Below are 20,229 nucleotides of genomic sequence, written 5' to 3' on the forward strand. Positions count from 1 at the left end.
GTGAGATGTGTGGCTCTTAGCCCATTTCGGTGCAAACAAAATGCCATGAACCTGGTGGCTTAAAAGAAAGCAGAAATGTATTTCTCACAGCTCTGGAAGATGGGAAGTCCAAGATCAAGGCGCCAGGAGAGTCACGTCCTGATGAGACTCCTCTCGTTCCAGAGTCAACACCATCTCACTGTGTCCTCAGGTGGAGGAAGGCGCTACTGATCTCTCTGGTGCCTCCTTTAAGAAAGCACCAATCCCATGCATGAGGTGTCCTCCTTCATGACCTAATGACCTCCCAAAGGCCCCTACTTCCAACACCATCGTATATGAATTTGAGGTGAACACAAACATTCAGACCATAGCATTAGTCTTGAGCAAATCACTTAACTAACTTTTGGTTTCTTCATTTATAAAATAGGAATAAAGAAACTTATTTCACAAGGCTGCTGTGAGCTTTAATGACCAACGATGAGAAAGTACAGGCGAAACACTAGGACAGCCTGGGCATGCAGTAAATATTTAATAAACAGTAGCCATTATTATTACTAACAAGCTTAGAAGGAAAAAGAACTGAATGAGGCAAAGAAAGGATTGCAAAGATACTAAAAGCACAATTAATAATAATCTCCACTGAAGATATTAAACAGCAGAATTAAAACTGCAGAAATGTCGAACTGGTAATGCAGAAGAGCTCCAGAAGGCCGAGAAAAGGGATGAAAAACTAAGGCTGATGAAAGAAAAGCTGAGTCAGTAATTCAACTTCCTAATTAAAGACATTTTTGAGAAACAAATCAAGCAGAACAAAAGCAATAAGCTAAAATAAGGAACAAGGAAGACTTCCTGAAGTGAAAAATAACCTCAGCATTCAGATCAAAGGGCTCACTGTATTTCAGGCAAAATTAATTTTAAACTATTTTAAAGACCCACTCCCCCTAGATATAATTAAGCAAAAATGTAAACTATGGAGATCATTTTTCTAAGCCTTCTAAAAAGCTTCCAGGGGCCAGAAGGATCTTTCAAACAATCTGTAAAGTGTTCCAGAACATAGGAAAACATGGGAAAAGTCCAAAATGTATCATGATATGTGTATAACCAATACAACAAAACCCAACAGAGAGAAAAGAAACCTCCTACTTCATTGTCACTTTTAAATTTATACAAATATTCTAAATAAAACCATAGCAAGCTGTAATTAGCAGTGAAATGAAAATACATGCACACTATAAAGTTGGACTTACCCAACAAGCAATCCAAGTCTTTGCCTAACCAGGCAAAGAGGCTGAAGTTGACTTTCTATGAAGACCTACAACAACTTCTAGAACTAATACCAAAAAAGATGTCCTTTTCATCCTAGGGGATTGTAATGCAAAAGTAGGAAGTCAAGAGATAAGAGTAACAGGCAAGTTTGGCCTTGGAGTACAAGATGAAGCAGGGCAAAGGCTAACGGCGTTTTGCTAAGAGACTGGTCATAGGAAAAACCCTTTTCCAACAACCCAAGAGATGACTCTACACAAGGATATCACCAGATGGTCAACACCGAAATCAGACTGATTATGTTCTTTGCAGCCAAAGATGAAGAGACTCTATACAGTCAGTAAAAATAAGGCCCAGATCTGACTGTGGTTCAGATCATGAGCTCCTTACTGCAAAATTCAGGTTTAATTGAACAAAGTAGGGAAAACCACTAAGCCATTCAGGTGTGAAGTGAAAGTCACTTGGTCGTGTCCAACTCTTTGCAACCCCATAGACTATACAGTCCATGGAATTCTCCAGGCCAGAATATTGGAGTGGGTAGCCTATCCCTTCTACAGCGGATCTTCCCAACCCAGGAATCAAACAAGGGTCTCCTGCATTGCAGAAGGATTCTTTATGACCTATATCAAACCCTTTATGATTATACAGTGGAGGTGATGAATAGATTCAATGGATTAGATCTGAGAGACAGAGTGCCTGAAGAACCATGGATGGAGGTTCATAACATGGTACAAGAGGCAGTGACCAAAACCATTCCAAAGAAAAAGAAACTCAAGAAGGCAAAGTGGTGGTCTGAGGGGGCTTTACAAATAGCTGAGGAAAGAAGAGAAGCAAAAGGCAAGGGAGGAAGGGAAAGGTATACCCAACTGAATGCAGAGTTCCAGAGAATAGTAAGGTGAGATAAGAAGTACTTCTTAAGTGAACTATGTTAAAAAAAAAAAAAAAAAAAAAAAAACAGAGGAAAACAATAGAATTGGAAAGACTAGAGACCTCTTCAAGAAAAGAAGATATCAAGGGAACATTTAACGCAAGGACAGGCATAAAGGACAGAAACAGTAAGGATCTAACAGAAGCAGAAGAGATTAAGAAGAAGTGGCAAGAATAAATAGAAGAATTATACAAAAAAGGTCTTAATGACCTGGATAACCATAATGGTGTGGTCATTCACTTAAAGCCAGACACTCTGGAGTGTGAAGTCAAGCGGGCCTTAGGAAGCATCACTACAAACAAAGATAGTGGAATTCCAGCTGAGCTATTTAAAATCCTAAAAGATAATGTTGTTAAAGTGCTGCACTCAATATGCCAGCAAATTTGGAAAATTCAGCCGTGGCCATAGGACTGGAAAAGGTCATTTTCCATTCCAATCTCAAAGAAGTGCAATGCCAAAGAATGCTCAAACTATTGTACAATTGTGCTCATTTCATGTGCTAGTAAGGTAATGCTCCAAGTCCTTCAAGCTAGGCCTCAGCAGGACGTGAACTGAGAACTTTCAAATGTGCAAACTGGATTTATAAAATGCAGAAGAACCAGAGATCAAAATGCCAACATCCATTGGATTATGGAGAAAGCAAAGGAATTCCAGAAAAAACATCCGCTTCATTGACTATACTAAAGTCTTTGACTGTGTGGAGCACAACACACTGGAAAATTCTTAAATAGATGGGTATTCCAGACCACCTTACCTGTCTCCTCAGAAATGTGTATGCAGGTCAAGAAGCAACAGTTAGAACCAGATATGGAATAAATGACTGGTTCAAAACTGGGAAAGGAGTACAGCAAGATTGTATATTGTCACCCTGCTTAATTAACTTATATACAGAGTAAATAATGCGAAATGCTGGGCTGGATGAAGCACAAGCTGGAATCAAGATTGCCGGGAGAAACAGCAATAACCTCAGATATGCGGATGATACACTCTAATGGCAGAAGTAAAGAAGGACTAAGGATCCTCTTGATGAGGGTGAAAGAGGAGAGTGAAAAAGCTGGCTTAAAACTCAGCATTCAAAAAACTAAGATCATGGGATCTGGTCCCATCACTTCATGGCAAGTAGATGGGGGAAGAGATGGAATCTGTGGCAGATTTTATTTTCTTGGGCTTCAAAATCACTGCAGATGGTGACTGCAGCCATGAAGTTAAAAGACACTTGCTGCTTGGAAGAAAAGCTATCACAAACCTACACAGCATATTAAAAAGCAGAGATATCACTTTGCTGACAAAGGTCCATATAGTCAAAGCTGTGGTTTTTTCCAGTAGTCATATATGGATGCGAGAGTTGGACCACAAAGAAGGCTGAGTGCCAATGAATTGATGCTTTTGAACTGTGGTGTTGGAGAAGACTCTTGAGAGTCCCTTGGACTGTAAGGACATCAAACCAGTCAATCCTAAAGGAAATCAACCCTGAATATTCATTGGAAGGACTGATGCTGAAGCTGAAGCTCCAATACTTTGGCCACCAATGTGAAGAGCTGACCCACTGGAAAATATCCTGATGCTGGGAAAGACTGAAGGCAAAAGGAGAAGGAGGTGGCAGAGGATGAGATGGTTTGACAGCATCACTGACTCAATGCACATGAATGTGAGCAAACTCAGGGAGATAATAGAAGACCGAGAAGGCTGGAGCGCTGCAGTCCATGGGGTCGCAAACAGTCAGACATGACTGAGCAACTGAACAAGGAGTCTAATGAGAAGAGGGAGAAAAACACACACTTAACAGATGAGAAATCAGAATGACCTTGCCGTAATGAAAACTATTTTCAAAAATTTTCTTTCTCCATTTTGTTTTTTCTATAGTCAACATGTATAACTTTATTGTCAGAAAATTTTAATATAAAAAAATCTATACTTGGAGACTTTAGCCCAAATTTAAATGGCTCCATTTAAGTGTTTTCATAATGTCACAAATCTTAATAATGTCACAGTCTGTCTTGGCACTGACAAAGAGACCCCTGAGCCAGCGGAAGTCCTCTTCATAAAGGATGCCTGGTCTGTAGAGACTGCTGGGAACAAGTCACTCCAGGGACTCACTGCCCAGCTGCCCTGCATAGGAAGGATACCCACTCACACTTCCCCAGTTACTGAGAGCTTGTTTGCAAGTAAACTCTAAGAATAGTTTGATATCTGAAGGGAGAGGGAAGAAGGCTCATAATTCTTTGTTTCCTTAGACACATTTTTCTATCCATTATTACCATGTCTCCACTCTTGCAGGTAGCATTTATTTTAATAAGGAACTGCTAAATGTTCCAATTTATCTTCATTCCATTTATCGAATATCACGTCCTAAGCTTTGCCAAGAGATGATTTTCCTATTGACAGACTTACCTGTGGAGAAGATGAACACCGTGTTGTTCCAGAGCCCACGGCTTTCTAAGGCTGCGGTAACATTTCCCACTGCTTCATCCATAAGGGACGCCATTCCCGCATAGTGGCGCCTATTCTTATCTTGGATAAAGTCATAGGGCTTCAGGTATTCCTCGGGGACCTGAAGGGGCTCATGGACAGACTGGAGAGCGAGGTAGAGAAACAGAGGCTGGAAAGAGAATGTGCACAAATCAGTTAGGCTTGGAAGCATGAAATATACAGAGAGAAGTCCAGATTCACTGGTTAATAAAAGTAATATTCAGACAACCTACAAACTGGGTTGAAAATATTTGTACATCATATATCTGATCAGGGATATGTAGCCAGAACATATTAAGAATTCTTACAACTGGATAATAGAACTTGATTAACTCAATTACAAAAATGGGCAAAGAATTTGAATAGATATTTCTCCAAAGAAGACATACAAACAGCCAATAAGCACATGAAAAGATGCTCAACATCATTAGTCATCAGGGAAATTAAAAAAAAAACCCACAGTGACATACTATTTCATACCCACTGAAGAAAAGAAAGCTAGTCACTCAGTAATGTCCGACTCTTTATGACCCCTCGGGCTCTAGCCCACCATGCTCCTCTGTCCACGGAATTCTCCAGGCAAGAATACTGGAGTGGGTTGCCATTTCTTACACTCACTAGGATGGTTTTAATTTCAAAAGTGGGAAATAAGAAGTGTGAGAGAGGATGCAGAAAAATTAAAACTCTTATTCACCGCTGACGGGAGTGTAAAATGGTATAGCCAGTTTGAAAAACAACTTGGCAGTTCCTGAAGTTGTTAAACATAGAGTTACCATAGGAGCCAGCAATTTCCCTAGAGAGACAAAAGCATATATCCACATGCAAACTTGCACATGGATGGTCACGGTGGCATTATTCATAATAGGCCAAAGTGGAAGCAAAGTGTCTACCAGCTGATGAATGGATTAACAAAATGTGGTATATTTTCAGCAATCTACAGCAATGAAAGGAATATGATGCAGGCATAAAAGGAATGAAGTAGCGATACATCCTACAACATAGATGTCTCTTGAAAACATTAAGTGAAGGGAACCAATCACAAAGATCACATTTATATGGTTTCATTCATATAAAATGTCCAGAACAGGCAAGTCTATGGAGATAGAAAAAAGATTAGTGGTTGCCTGAAGCTTTCTGGATTTCTGAGGGAGAAGAGTGATGAGTGATGGCTGACAGGTACAAGACTTCTTCCAGGAGCAGTGAAAATGTTTGAAACTTAGATTGTGGTAATGGTTGCACAGCTGTGAGTTTATTATTGAATTGTGTACTTTAAATGGGTGAACTTTATGAAAAAGCTTGAGTTCTAAAATGGCCTAGAAAGCTCTGATTCAAACAAATGGAAATAATAATACCAACAATTCTGTCTCATGCAGTACTCAAAAACCACCTTGTTACAACCATTTGACAGGTAAGCTAACTGAGGCTTAGACAAGCTTTATGGCCTGCACAAATTCATATTAATTGCAAAGCAATTTCCTATTGGAAACTCCTATATTACTGTGTGGATATGTCCCCATAGATGGGTTAGCTTTCTGCTTTAGCTGGAAAATAAGTGACCACCTTTTAGGAGAGGTTTAAGCATTGTCTATATTTTCATAAGAAAACAAGTGAACCATAAGACCAATTTAATTTCTGGAAACTGAGGGGGGTGAAACACTGATTCTATTTTACCTCTGACATCAATTTACAGAATTCAACATTAGTGGTGTTCTAGGTTTAGCCTCTTCCTTTTAACGAGTCTTTCTGAAGGTACTCTTTTCACTGTGTTCCTATAGAATTCTTTAATGACTTGAAAACTCTCAAAGAGACAACTGGCTTGACCCAAGGAAAAGAACATAATTCTGTTGATATACTTGAGGCTTTTAAATCTCATAAAGAATGGGGGAATATCAGAACACAGACTGGAAGGCTGGCTCATAGTTCATTCATTACTGTTGAAAAAATGTTTCAAATGATATATTATACATCCTTGTGAAACAGTAATAGGTATACATATATAGAACTCAAATAGACACCCAAGAGAGTATTTTCAGTTCACCTCTTGAACTTAGAAATACCTTTTCCCCCAAATAAAAACGCTCAAAGTGACTGTTCAATAAGAGGCAGGTGATGGAATGACAACCATGATAAGGAGACCCTAGGCTTCATTTGCACATTACTTCCATGCGAAGACATTCCAAATTCCAGCCCTCAAAAGGCAACACTGACAGCTTTGACACGGCTTTAGCTCTGCCCCTACTGCCCCTCAACACACGCATTCTCATCCAGCCACACAAGTCCCACCCAAACTCCGTGCTCCTCCAGATCACGGTGAAGGGAATCCCAGCAGATGCTCTGCCCAGCTGGGGAGGAAGGACCCTGGGCTAAGATGTCTGGAGAGGAAAGAACGAGCAGGGACCCCTGTGACTCGGCAGTGCAGTCAGGGTCTGAGGCTTCAGCACAAGACCAAGCCCATGTCACCAGCCAAGGTCTGGATGGGGAAGGACTAAAAACTGGAAGGCTACAATTTGCAACCCACATCAAGTTTGAAGAGCCAGGAAATGTCACACTAAAAACCTGTTTTTTTTTTTTCCCCCTTGAAAAATCAGAACCTCTGATAAGTCCAGGCCCATACTCCATCTGACAACAAATGGCTGGAGTATGAGGAACAAAGATCCCACCCACAAGGGCTCTCCAACTTCTCCACTGTGCTTCACTTTCCTAGGGTAGCAGCCTGGCCCTTGTTTGTGACTCTGATCTGGATTCTCTGCAGTGGCCAGGGGTAGAAAAACTATGGGGGGAGCCCAGTGTTTCAGGAGAAAACATGCTTGTCCACGTAATTATGGTCAATGTGGCAGTACCCACGGTGAAGGAGAGAAAGGAGGAGGGCAGGTCATTTCCAACCGGGAAAGTGATCCCTGGGGGCGACAGCTGGGGAGGATGGTAGAAGAGAGCTCTCATAACCATACCACAGAAAAAAACAATGATTCTGGGACCACCATTCAGGGGTCTTATAAACAGCTAGAATGGAAATCATTCTACTCACTTGGTTAAATGTAGCAAAAAGTTACCTAAAAATCTTTCCCATAATTATTCCTCAGTGGCTAAAGACATGGCCACTGCTCTTGAGGGATTAAAATGATGAAACTACAACTATTTCCCCATTTTTCCAGTGGTCAGGCTCCTGTTAGTTCAAACAGAAGAGACAAATCCAAGATTAAGAAAAGTGAAAACAACCCCTGGGAGATGCAGTCTGCCTTGGCCTATGACTGTTATAGGCCCTGCAAAGCCCCCTATTACCTACCAACTGCACTTCCCAGGTGGCACAGTGGTAAAAAATCTGCCTGCCTGCCTATTCAGGAGACGCAAGACATGAGGGTTTGATCCCTCATCCAAGATCCCCTGGAGTAGGAAATGGCAACCCATTCCAGTGTTCTTGCCTGGAAAATTCCATGGACAGAGGAGCCTGGTAGGTTACAGTCCATGGGGTTACAAAGAGTAGGATACGATTGGGCGACTACATACACACAACACACACTTGTCCGCTAGATCTTAACTAATGAGTAAAGATAAAGGTGGTCCTTGAACAAAAGAAGTTGTCTTTTTCCCATTTCATCAGCAGTGATCCAGGACCATTTAGTGTGTTGGGCAAACAGCCTTGCAGCATCACTGTGTCTCTGGGTCATCAGAAGGAGGCAGAATGATAAACAGTGTAGCCCATTTAATGAGGAGGGGCCCAAGGGACCACAGTTTAGAGTATTTCCAGCCAATATTGCACGGGCTCCCCTGGGGGCTCAGTGGTAAAGAATCTGTACCCTTTTCGGGTTTCTTAGGTCTATAAATTGGCATCCTAAATGTGAATCATCACCCAATGTTTAGGTACTAAGTAACAATATGACGTTATTGCCTAAAGTTATTAGCATATTAAAATGGTGCTAAGGATTCATTTCTCTTTCTCATTATGCTAATTTCAGTGAGGAAGAAAGCCTTATTTTCATTTCTTTAGTATATTTTTCTAATTTAAAGTTATCACTTTTTAAAAAGCATATGATACGTTTTTAAAGTGTTATTCTTTGACTTTCAAATTAAGACATTTCCTCCCAAACTGGCAGGAAAAAGTGAGTGTCTACCACTAGAAATTCACATTTGCTTTAAGAAACTGCTAGTAGATGAGGTGTGAGAGAAAACATTTATTTTTATTCTGCAAAGTTTGGGGGGGGGGCTATTTTTAACAAAATGATATTTTGTGAATGTGTTACTTTCACGTTGTAGTGTTAGTACTAAGGGAATTATTCTGCAGGGGAAAAAAAAATGACATTCCCTCCTAGCACTGTGCAATGGTTATTAGCAATTTCTCCCTGATTCCAACACCATGTTTCTGTTATAAAACAGCTCCAGATGCTCTTTTCCCCTCAAGGGCTCTTTAAAATAGACACATTTTTAAGTCAGCTTGTGGACACTTTGTATTTCTTTAACGATTTCCATCTTAGAGCAAGTTGTCCATGCAAGTTGCAGTCTGTAGACAGCACAGAGAAATTAGCACAGGATTAGATTCAATGTTGGAATAAAACAATGAAAATCCTGGAACTGGTGGGCTGCATCCTTTTATTGAGAATGGAAAATGTAAACACCTGCATTTTATGTCTTAAACTTCCGGGGGCTAGTAACTCAGCTATTGATTATTTCATTCCTTTGTTTCTGCGCTTCCCACGTGACTATGAGGATCCCCAAAAGGCTGGATACTGCTTCGGAATATTTCAGTCATTGTAGGAAAAGGACCTCCTCTCACCTGGCAATTTCCATAATGCTCCCATGAGCAGCACCAGACTCGTCACACTAGTCTGCATGGCTGGTGAGCGTTCAGCTCCTCCAGTTTCCCTCTGCTCCTGCGCCTTCGCCCACGGCACCAGTTAAGACAGCCCACCCACCAGGAACGCTTTCAGCCCAGGTGCTTCCTCTTGTCTGCTTACTGTTATGGGCACTGGGAGGGAACACTCTATTGTTCCTTCATGGGAACTAATTTTTACTGTAGGCATATTGGAGTTGTTACACCATTAAAGTAGCGACATACTGTGAACCTGTAGAGGGCAGCTGGCTTCTGCCTGCCCCTCTGTGCTTGAGGGCAATCGTCAGTGACGTCATGGCAGAACCACTGATGGGAGCTGGGGGTGGAGGGAAAGTAAGTAACTGATAGGCTCCCGCCCCAGACCAGTAAATCACAGTATTTGGAACTGTGGTACTTCTTCCAAGCCTTCCAGAGGATCCCAGCACACTGCTAATGCACTGTATGTTGGAACCATCAGGCTGAATCACACTGGGGCTCGTCATCTCTGGTCTGGAATCTGAACTGTGAACGTCGGAGGGTTGTCAGTGCTCTGAGCTCTCGAGTTAAACACCATGGTTTTAAGTTCTAACTCTGTGACCTTGAACAATTCCCTCACTTCTCGAAGCCAGTTGGCTTATCTGTAAAATAATGCCCCACCTCAAACGTCAAGACAAGGACCACAACAAAGACAAGTTCCCTCAAGACTTTAGCTCATTCTTTCGATCTTCAACCATATACATAACATGCCAAGCATACCGAAGAAAATTGAGAACTGAGGCCAAGTATCTAGCGGTTATCTTTCCAACTATCTGAATATTGGTACAGACCTAGAGTTTAAATATGATATGTCTACATGTTTGAGAGAATGTTCCGATTTCTTCCATCCACAGGAAGCATGGCCACGCCAAGTGGTCAGCGTGAAAGAATAATAAAAAAAACTCAAAAGTGGGGCAAGGCTGAGGACAGATATCAGGAAAGATGCTCAGTACTAAGTTAGAGGAGACAAAGACAGCCAGGAAGAAAACAATGCCAAACAGGGGGTCCGCAGCCAGGTACCAAGACTGAACGGGCAGATAAACTGCGATCCATACTGAGGACCTTCAGTAATTGCCAAACAGGCAGAGCAGAGGCAATTAGAAAAACCAGGTAACACTATACATTTTGTAATCTACTGCGTGAAGTTCTAATTTTGAGGGCATAATACAGTTCTTAATGAAGCCATACTTTGAGTCTAACAGCTGACGACACAAGCATCTGACCCAATTTCAAAGGCGTTCATAAGCTAAATCTAGAGAATTCAGCTTAAACTTCACCTCAGGAGGTTAACTTTAGTTTAACACAAAGAAAAAAATGTTAAGGCTAGTCAGACTCTTTTCTCTTTTTCCCAGTAAGTAAATCAAGAGATTTAAGCACATGACATATAGAAATAGCTTCAGTGTGGTCAATGTGAAAAACAGGCTCGTTCGTGTACTGTGTTTCTAGATTAGCAGACTCAATATTGTTAACATGTCTGTTATCCTCAAATTGGTCTACTGATTCAGTGAGATCCAAACCCAAGCAGACCCCTCTGTTTTCCTGGTAGAAACTGGCCACCTCATTCTGAAATTAACAAGGGGATACAGAATATCTAGAATAGCCAAGATAATCTTGGGGGGGTTGGGAAATACAAAGGTAGGGAGCTTGCCCTGAATCTAAAGTCTGTGGGTCTCTAACAGAAATTTTGCCATACTAACACCTTATTTTGCACATAAGCCTATCTTTTCAAAAATAAAGGCAACTTACTGCTACTGCTAAGCTAAGTCACTTCAGCCGTGTCCGACTCTGTGCGACCCCATAGACAGCAGCCCACCAGGCTCCCCCGTCTCTGGGATTCTCCAGGCAAGAACACTGGAGTGGGGTGCCAGTTCCTTCTCCAATGCATGAAAGTGAAAACTGAAAGGGAAGTCGCTCAGTTATGGACTGCAGCCCACCAGGCTCCTTCGTTCATAGGATTTTCTAGGCAAGAGTACTGGAGTGGGGTGCCATTGCCTTCTCTGGCAACTTACTAATGCTCATAACACACTAAAACAGTAAAACTCTATTGGTACCAAAACACTATACTCACAGCATTCCTCAAAGTGTGATCTGGGGACCATCTGCAACAGAATCACCCTTAAAGAGCTTCTTTAAAATACTGACAGATTTTCCATAGACCTAATGAATCAGACTTTTAGAAGTGAGCTCCAGGAATTTCTATTTCTAACAAGCTTCCCAGGCTGATACTAATGTACTCTAATATTTGAAAGTGGAAAAAAAAAAAAAAGTGAAAGTTAGTCGCACAGTCATGTCCAACTCTTTGCGATCCCATGGACGGTAGCCTGCTCTGCTTCTCTGTCCATGGAATTCTCCAGGCAAGAAAACTGGAGTGGGTTGCCATTTCCTTTTCCAGAGGATCTTTCCGACCCAGTGATTGTACCCAGGCCTCCTGCATTGCAGTCATGTTCTTTACCAACCTAGAATTTATTAGATTGTTTCCTAAAAGACAGGGGCCTCTTCCTATGTTCACCTGAGCAGAGATGCTATCTTCACATGATTTTGAAATCAATAAAGAAGCAAGATTTACCTTCTCTGGTGGGTGGTTGGTTATGAGGGTTGTAGCCCTCTCAGTAAACACATTTGTTGAATACATATTTTTATATCCTGTTGCAACTTCTTCACCATCTCGAAAATCAAGAGCACATCGTGTGACATTCAGAGCGTCAATTACGGTACAGCGCTCATGGGAGTAGTAATCTTCACTACCTAGAAGATATCCTACAATGGAAATGGGAGATGGAAGTAGTCAGCATAGCATAAAACTTGTTAAACAAATGGAGGCTTCAGCATTTAATTGCCTAATGCAATTGATTACCCATGACAAGGCTAATCAAATGACAAGGCTAATCAGAGCACCATTTTTAACATCTCTATATTTGCCAGCATAAGGCATTAAAATGTTATTGTAAAAAAAGTAAAATCCATCCTTCAATCTTTAGAACGTAAGCTCTATTGTGTAACTCTCAAAGTGAGTGATTTCAAGTAAATATGGTTTTAAAAATCAGAGCTTAAATTCAGCAAAGGTGATGACATCTTAATCACTTAAAGCTATCTAATGGCTAAAATAGCATGTGGTTAACGTGATTTGTTACAAGTTTTTACTCTGAGGTGATCACGTAAATGAATGCAGGATTCAGATAATATTGATATTGACCTTGGCCTACTGGCTTCAAGGTTATGTATAGAAGGAGCTCTTGGAGGAACCATCTTTAGTCCGATGCTGACACCCACTGGTGAGAGACACAAACTTTCCTAAACGGAGGATCTCAGAACAGAACAGAACCAAAAGAGCAAACTAATATACAGCGCTGAAATTAGATTTTTCTACCTACAGTGATCTCAATTTTGTTCCAAATTTAAATGACATCTATCCCACAATTTAGACTGACACGCAGAAGAAAATGGGTTTTCTCAACTTGACTTGTTTCTGCAAATGTTCCATATTTTCCAAAAATATTAAAATAAGTTGCACTGCATGTTGTGGGATTCTATTTCTATGAAACATTCAGAATAGGCAAGTCTACAGAGACAGAGGGTAGGTTAGTGGTTGCCTGGGGCTCTCAGGGTTGGGGGAAATGCGCATGACTGATGACTGGTATGGGTTTTCTTGGGGGGGGGGTGATGGAAATGTTCCTCATTTGGATTGTAATGACAGTGGCACAACCCCGTGAATGTATTAAAAATCAATGAATTGTACACTTCTATTGAGTGAACCTAAGGTATGTGAATTACACCTCAATAAAGCTATTCAAAAGAAATAATTGTGCTGGACTCTGAGCTATTTCCTGACAAATACTGCTTATTAATATTAAAATAAAGATGAGAGGCTTAACTGGAAGTCCAGTGATTAAGACTTTGCCTTCCGATGCAGAGGGTGCAGGTTCGATCCCTGGCTGGAGAGCTAAGATCCTACATGTCTCAGGTCCAAAAACTCAAACCATAAGACAGAAGCAATATCATAACAAATTCAATAAAGACTTTAAAATGGCCCACATTTTTTTAAAAAAGCTTTAAAGATGGTATAATTGGTCTAACCCTTTCCTCAGCTCTGAATATTTCCCATAATCACAATTAAAAGCCTTCCACACCTTACATAGCAAATGAATTAATTTAAAAAATTAATTTCTTCCTTTTCCATGGTTCAGTAAATTCAAAGTCCTGAATATAACAAATATCTTGGTCTCAAGATAACTCTTTAAATGGTAATCTTTTATCCTACATGTATAACAGAAAGGGAAAGCCAGTATATTTGTCAATTAATATGCAATACAATAGTCAAACCTATGGTTTTTCCAGTAGTCATGTATGGATGTGAGACTAGGAACAAAAAGAAAGCTGAGTGCTGAAGAAATGATGTTTTTGAACTGTGGTGTTAGAAAAGACTCTTGAGAGTCCCTTGGACTGCAAGGAGACCCAACCAATCCATCCTAAAGGAGATCAGTCCTGAATATTCATTGGAAGCACTGATGCAGAAGCTGAAGCTCCACTACTTTGGCCACTTGATTCGAAGAACTGACTCTTTGGAAAAGACCCTGATGCTGGGAAAGATTGAAGGCAGGAGGAGAAGGGGAGGACAGAGGATGAGATGGTTGGATGGCATCATTGACTCAATGGACATGAGTTTGAGCAAGCTCCGGGAGTTGGTGATGGACAGGGAGGCCTGGCGTGCTGCACTCCACAGGGTCGAAAAGAGTCGGACACGACTGAGCAACTGCATGGATGTAATAGAAAAATAAATATATCTATGAAAATAATTTCAGCCCTTATATGGGTAATTAGAGGGGTCAGGACACTGGTGTTCTATATTAATAACTATTGGTTATTGGTAACACCTTGAGGAATCACTTCAGGTTCTTTATTTGTAAGTATAAACTGTTTTCTATCATTTGGGAAGATACATGCAAAGGATATATTTGATTAAAAGATGTATGAATTGTAAATATTAACAAGTTAGAACAGATGAAAGGATTCTAGAAATTGAACTCTTTATTCACATAACAGATCTGTTCAGACTGGACTAAACTGATCCTATGCAACCACATAGACAGTCGCATGGAGCTGTTCTCATCTTAGGATGAGATCCCAAATCCACAAATTTGACCTTTGGGGCTGAGCCTAAAGAAGATGGCAGCTGATGCTTTTTTTGGGAAAAAAGAAAAACTACTTTTTGAACAATTAAAATCTCTGACTGCTGTATTTAACAGCCTCATTAAGATATAATTCACACACCATACAAATCTCCCAGATAAAGTGTACAATTCAATGGTTCTTAGTGTACTCAGAGACGGGCAGCCAGGCCCAGCATCCTCTGACTGGTTTTTACCAGGACATCTAAGTCTTCTTAGTGATAACAGCTCATGGTCATCACGCCCTCCTTGTCTGCAAGCCTCCCTTCCATAGGAATGTGAGGTGTCACTCTGTTTCCCTAAATCCAGTTAGGCTTCTTTCTCATAAATGGCTTTTTAACAAAAACAATTTAATATCTATAATTCTTCCAGTTGCCAGAGTATAGGTATCGATCCATCATTTTGCAAAGGCCTGAGTGAAAACTGTCAAAGGATGTAGAGGCTGTTTTTTCCTTGAGAATATCCAAGATGACAAAGAGGTCTTACATCCAAGTCCTATTTTCTTAATGGCTCTTTAAGGATACTGAGGATATATCCAGGTTCACTAAGAAAGAACGCATGAGGAACTTCCCTGGTGATCTAACAGTTGAGACTCTGCTCTCCCAATGCAGGGAGACCCAGGTTCAATCCCTAGCTGGGGAACTAAGACCCCACATGCCACAACTAAGACCAGGAACAGCCAAATAAACAAATACATATTGAAGGGAAAGAAAGGAAGAAGGCATGGTGATTAGCAATGTCTGCCCGAGAACTGAGACGGAAACAGGACACACAGTCTCATGTCTGGATCCTTGCATCTCAAACTTAACCCCGGTTCCAACAAGGCACTACAGAGCTGTGAGCTCTGATTGCATTGATACGGCCTTCGATCATCCTTTTAACCCAAATGGACTCGGGTGCTCTGGCTCTAGCTCGAGTAAAAGACAATGCTTCAAGAAACATCTCTAAGACAACCACTATTTTGTTACAAAAATGATGTTTCTGAGGATGCTGTCCACCTTACTTTCTCCCAAAGGAGAAATTTCTCTCAGGTCTAAGAGCCAGAAAATGCTTTACTCTTCCTGAACATCTGGTTTCCATTTAACTTATAAATAATATGACTCTTATGGACTGTTTTTTTTTTCCCCCTTTGGACATAAGAAGTCTCAAATCTCAGAGTTCAGTGTGAAGTCCACCTACAGGCATGCAGCTGTTCTGTTTTGTTTTGTTTTTAAATAATTCAGTGCCAGGCAACTATTCCATCTTTTTCTACTCACCCTGATTTTTTATTCTATTTATTTCTTAAAAACTTACACTCAGTGTGTGTTCTCTTTTGGATACAGCAGGTTGTAAATAGATGAAGAGATAAGTGGGAAGTTGGTAGCAAGCTAAACGGCTAGACAGATAAAACAGAATATTCTAGCTAGACAGAAAGGAAAATATGAAAAGAACTTGATAGAAAGATATATAGCCCCTGGCAAGATAAACAGATAAACAGGTTGTTGCAGTATGGTTTGTAATGGGTTTAAAGAGAGCATATTTTAAAATAAACTATAGGCTTTACGTTTATTTTTACAGGGCTATCACACCCATAAAATATTTATTACTTCTTCTCTCTTCTGTTAACATTTGTTACTTACCCTCCCATTTTATTTATTTGCTCTATCTTCCCCAATGTAGTGATTTCAAAAACAGATCTCACAGAATGGAGAAAGGATACCAATGGAAAAGGATCTTTTTATCTCCAGGAAAAACAAAACTAAACAAAACCTTTGAACACAGTTCATGAGGAGAAAAGAATATTCTGAACTTTTGTGAAGGAAATATTCTTGCATTGAGTTTTGCCTGAAACTTTTTTTCAAAAACTCGGTCTCATCCCCTTTCAGTCACAGAGTTCTCTGACAGCACAGCGGCCTCTGACACGGAGACCGCGGACTCTTCAAAGGACCCCGTGTGCTGAACAGAGAGCCCTGGGAAGGCGGCTGCTGTCCCAGCGCCCCTGAGCGCACCGCCACGTCTGGGGCCCCGCAGCGCTACCGACTGATGCATCCTGCCATCAAGTTTCTCCTCACGTCACGTGTTTTACGAGAGCGCTGCATTTCCATTACCAAAGTAGGTATCGAATCCTCGGCGTGTTGGAAGACATTCTTTCCGGTACATTCCCAGGTGCCACTTTCCGACCATGTGGGTAGCGTAGCCTGCTTCTTTTAGAAGCTGGGGCAGGAGTTTTTCATCCAAAGGAATGCAGCTGGGCTGGCAGGGCCAGATTATTTGATGCTGTAAACCTGTGTGGATCTTAAAAGTGATAAACATAAAATTATGGATTAATGATGTTAAAACATTCTACACAAGCAGATAGAGTGGTTGCCTAATTTATTGGACATATCTGTGGACCTGAATGTTTAATTCTGTTTCTGTACCAGTTTAAGGCATTTCTAAAAGGCATTTTTATCACTCATTCAAATAAGGTAATAGACATAAATAAGATTTTGAAAGAAATGAATAAAAGCACTCTAACAAATGTTAGATAGTTTCTACAAATATTTATCCAGGAATTATGTTAGAAACCATTAACTTAAGTTTTCACTTCCTACTTCAAAAGGGTAGCTATAATGTGAAGTGTGGATCTATCAAGGAAAAAGTGTTCTAATTCCTATGCATGTGAAAAGCTGGTGTTGGATTAGAAGAAGCTTCTATAACTTTTCAAGTCTTGAGTTTTTTAAAGGGTATAATGAAGGTGAGGATTTGCATTTCTTATTCTACCTTATAGAAACCATAATTTCAAAAGACACTGACCAATTTTTCTTTAAATAAGAAAATGGCCACCCACCCGACAGGTTAGGGGTGGTTCATACAAGTCTGCCTACGGGGCAAGCACCACACAACCAACTTTAAGAAATGATCATGTGTTGAGTCTTGGAGTAATATTAAAATAGAATGTCTACAATTATATGAAAAGGCCGTTAAAATAACCCTCCCTTTGCCAACTATATGTCTATGTGACGCTACACGTTCTTCAACAACTTACCAAAACTATATAGTTAATCTTTCACCAACTGGGGGAATGGGGCACTAACCTCCATGCAGCTGAAAATCTGAGTATAACTTTACAGTCGGTTGCATCCAGGGATTTAACCAACCACAGGTCATGCAGCATCATAGTACATATTTAGTAAACAAAATCCACATATAAGTGGACCCTTACAGTTTGAACTCATGCTGTTCAAGGGTCAACTTTATTGCACTGGTTGAACACAGAAGCAGATATAATGTCATAAACTAGCTAGTTTCTATTCATAGAAAACATACAAAAATATAAAACAGCAATCACTCTTCTTGCATAATTCTTTTGTTTTGGAAAACACAAAATAGCCTATTTTCCCTAAGCTATTTATCTTAATGTGTAATAGAATTATTATTGTCATTTTTCAATGAATTAAAAAATATTTAAAATTTTTATTTTAATTTTAAACATGGTAAAGTTTGAAAGGGATAACCACATAAACATAAGCTCTCTGGGGTCTTCAATTTTTAAGCAGGTACATGCTTTGTTTTAAATTCATGGCAATAAACAGAAAGTGAAGAGGAGCTAAAAAGTCTCTTGATGAAAGTGAAAGAGGAGAATGAAAAAGTTGGCTTAACGCTCAACATTCAGAAAACGAAGATCATGGCATCTGGTCCCATCACTTCATGGGAAATAGATGGGGAAACTGTAGAAACAGTGTCAGACTTTATTTTTGGGGGCTCCAAAATCACTGCAGATGGTGACTGCAGCTATGAAATGAAAAGACTCTTACTCCTTGGAAGAAAAGTTATGACCAACCTAGATAGTATATTCAAAAACAGAGATATTACTTTGCCGACTAAGGTCCGTCTAGTCAAGGCTATGGTTTTCCAGTGGTCATATATGGATGTGAGAGTTGGACTGTGAAGAAGGCTAAGCGCCGAAGAATTGATGCATTTGAACTGTGGTGTTGGAGAAGACTCTTGAGGGTCCCTTGGACTGCAAGAAGATCCAACCAGTCCATTCTGAAGGAGATCAACCCTGGCATTTCTTTGGAAGGAATGATGCTAAAGCTGAACCTCCAGTACTTTGGCCACCTCATGCGAAGAGTTGACTCATTGGAAAAGACTCTGATGCTGGGAGAGATTGGGGGCTGGAGGAGAAGGGGACGACCCAGGATGAGATGGCTGGATGGCATCAAGGACTCGATGGACGTGAGTCTGAGTGAACTCCGGGAGATGGTGATGGACAGGGAGGCCTGCCATGCTGCAATTCATGGGGTCGTGAAGAGTCGGACATGACTGAGCAACTGAACTGAACTGAAACAGATATGAAGTAAACACAAAAACAAAACAAAAACCTTCAAACAATTTTTTTTAATGTATTACAAACTACTTACTATTAAATAGCTTTCTCATAAACTTTGACATTGTCTTGAATTTCATTTTTTCTGTGTGCCTGTCCAGAGTCAATCCTTTTGGAAATGTATTTGCTATTGCTTGATTTCATGATATCTTTCCATGCCCTTCTAAAAGGACCATGTGGAATATTATAAATGTTAAAGTGAGTTGATTTTGAAGGTGATAATATGTTTGTTAACTTGATGGTGTGATAATGGCTTCACAGGCATATACATATCAAAACTTATCAAACTGTATAGTTGAATTATATGCAGTTTATTGCTTCCCTGGTAGCTCAGATGGTAAAGAATCTGCATCAGTGCAGAAAAGCCAGGTTCAATCCTTGGGTTGGGAAGATCCCTTGAAGAAGGGAATGGCTACCCACTCCAGTATTCTTGCCTGGAGAATTCCATGGACAGAGGAGCATGAAGGGCTACTTTTTTCCATGGAGACCCAAAGAGTTGGATACGACTGAGCGACTAACATCTAGTGCATGTCCATTATATCTCAATAAAGCTATTTAAACATAAAAGCGAGTTTAAATTTTCTATTCAGATTTCGTGCCCTCCCTAGGAATAATTGGACCTCTACGCTAGGATATGTTCCAGATGCCCTTCATTTGCCCTCCAAATCCCCAATCTGCCTTTTGTCCTGTTTTCAGCCTGGGAAATCAAGCTACTGGGACCAAATCAAAAACCTTCTGCACCTCCTGGTTCTGACTGGGTTCAGTCAACGGGGAGCCCAGACAGGGATTGGAGGGAGGGAAGAGATGAATGGCCCCGAGTGGCCAGGTTATCTGCATTCTGCAGGCCATTCTGAAAGTGGCCTTCTCGACAGGATTCTCTGTTTCCAGGTTCTGGTCTCTCCTCTTCCTTTCCTTCCCTTCTGGTCTAGGAGCAGTAACAGCTCCAATGAGTCATACACTATCTCTTTGTTTCCCCAACACATTCGCACCTTTTAAAAACAGCTCCTGACCTCCCTGGTGGTCCAGTGGTTAAGACTCCAAGTTCCCATGTCAAGGGGCCCAGGTTCAATACCTGGTCAGGGAGCTGGATCGCACATGCTGCAACTAAAAAACTAAAAAAGTAAAATAAAATAAAAATAGTCCCTTTGTGAATAAACTCTCCCTAAATGATCCTAATTGGAATATGCTATCTCTTTCCAACCAGGATCCTGAATCATAAGGATGTGACTATATCCAG

General features: G+C 40.6%; 1 protein-coding gene across 2 annotated transcripts in view; it reads right to left on the minus strand.

Moving 5' to 3' along the window:
• The window catches only part of ARSB (arylsulfatase B), a 168,717-nt gene that overhangs the window by 135,891 nt on the left and 12,597 nt on the right, over positions 1 to 20,229 (minus strand). For both annotated transcript variants that reach the window (XM_015096796.4, XM_060418771.1), the window contains exons 2-4: positions 16,732 to 16,918; positions 12,046 to 12,236; positions 4,562 to 4,769 (exon numbers count right to left, since the gene is read on the minus strand). In XM_015096796.4, the coding sequence (XP_014952282.2) occupies positions 4,562 to 4,769; positions 12,046 to 12,236; positions 16,732 to 16,918 (586 nt within the window). The remainder of the gene's footprint in view (positions 1 to 4,561; positions 4,770 to 12,045; positions 12,237 to 16,731; positions 16,919 to 20,229) is intronic.

This window comes from Ovis aries, chromosome 7 (assembly GCF_016772045.2).
Source record: "Ovis aries strain OAR_USU_Benz2616 breed Rambouillet chromosome 7, ARS-UI_Ramb_v3.0, whole genome shotgun sequence".
NCBI classification, from domain to species: domain Eukaryota; kingdom Metazoa; phylum Chordata; class Mammalia; order Artiodactyla; family Bovidae; genus Ovis; species Ovis aries.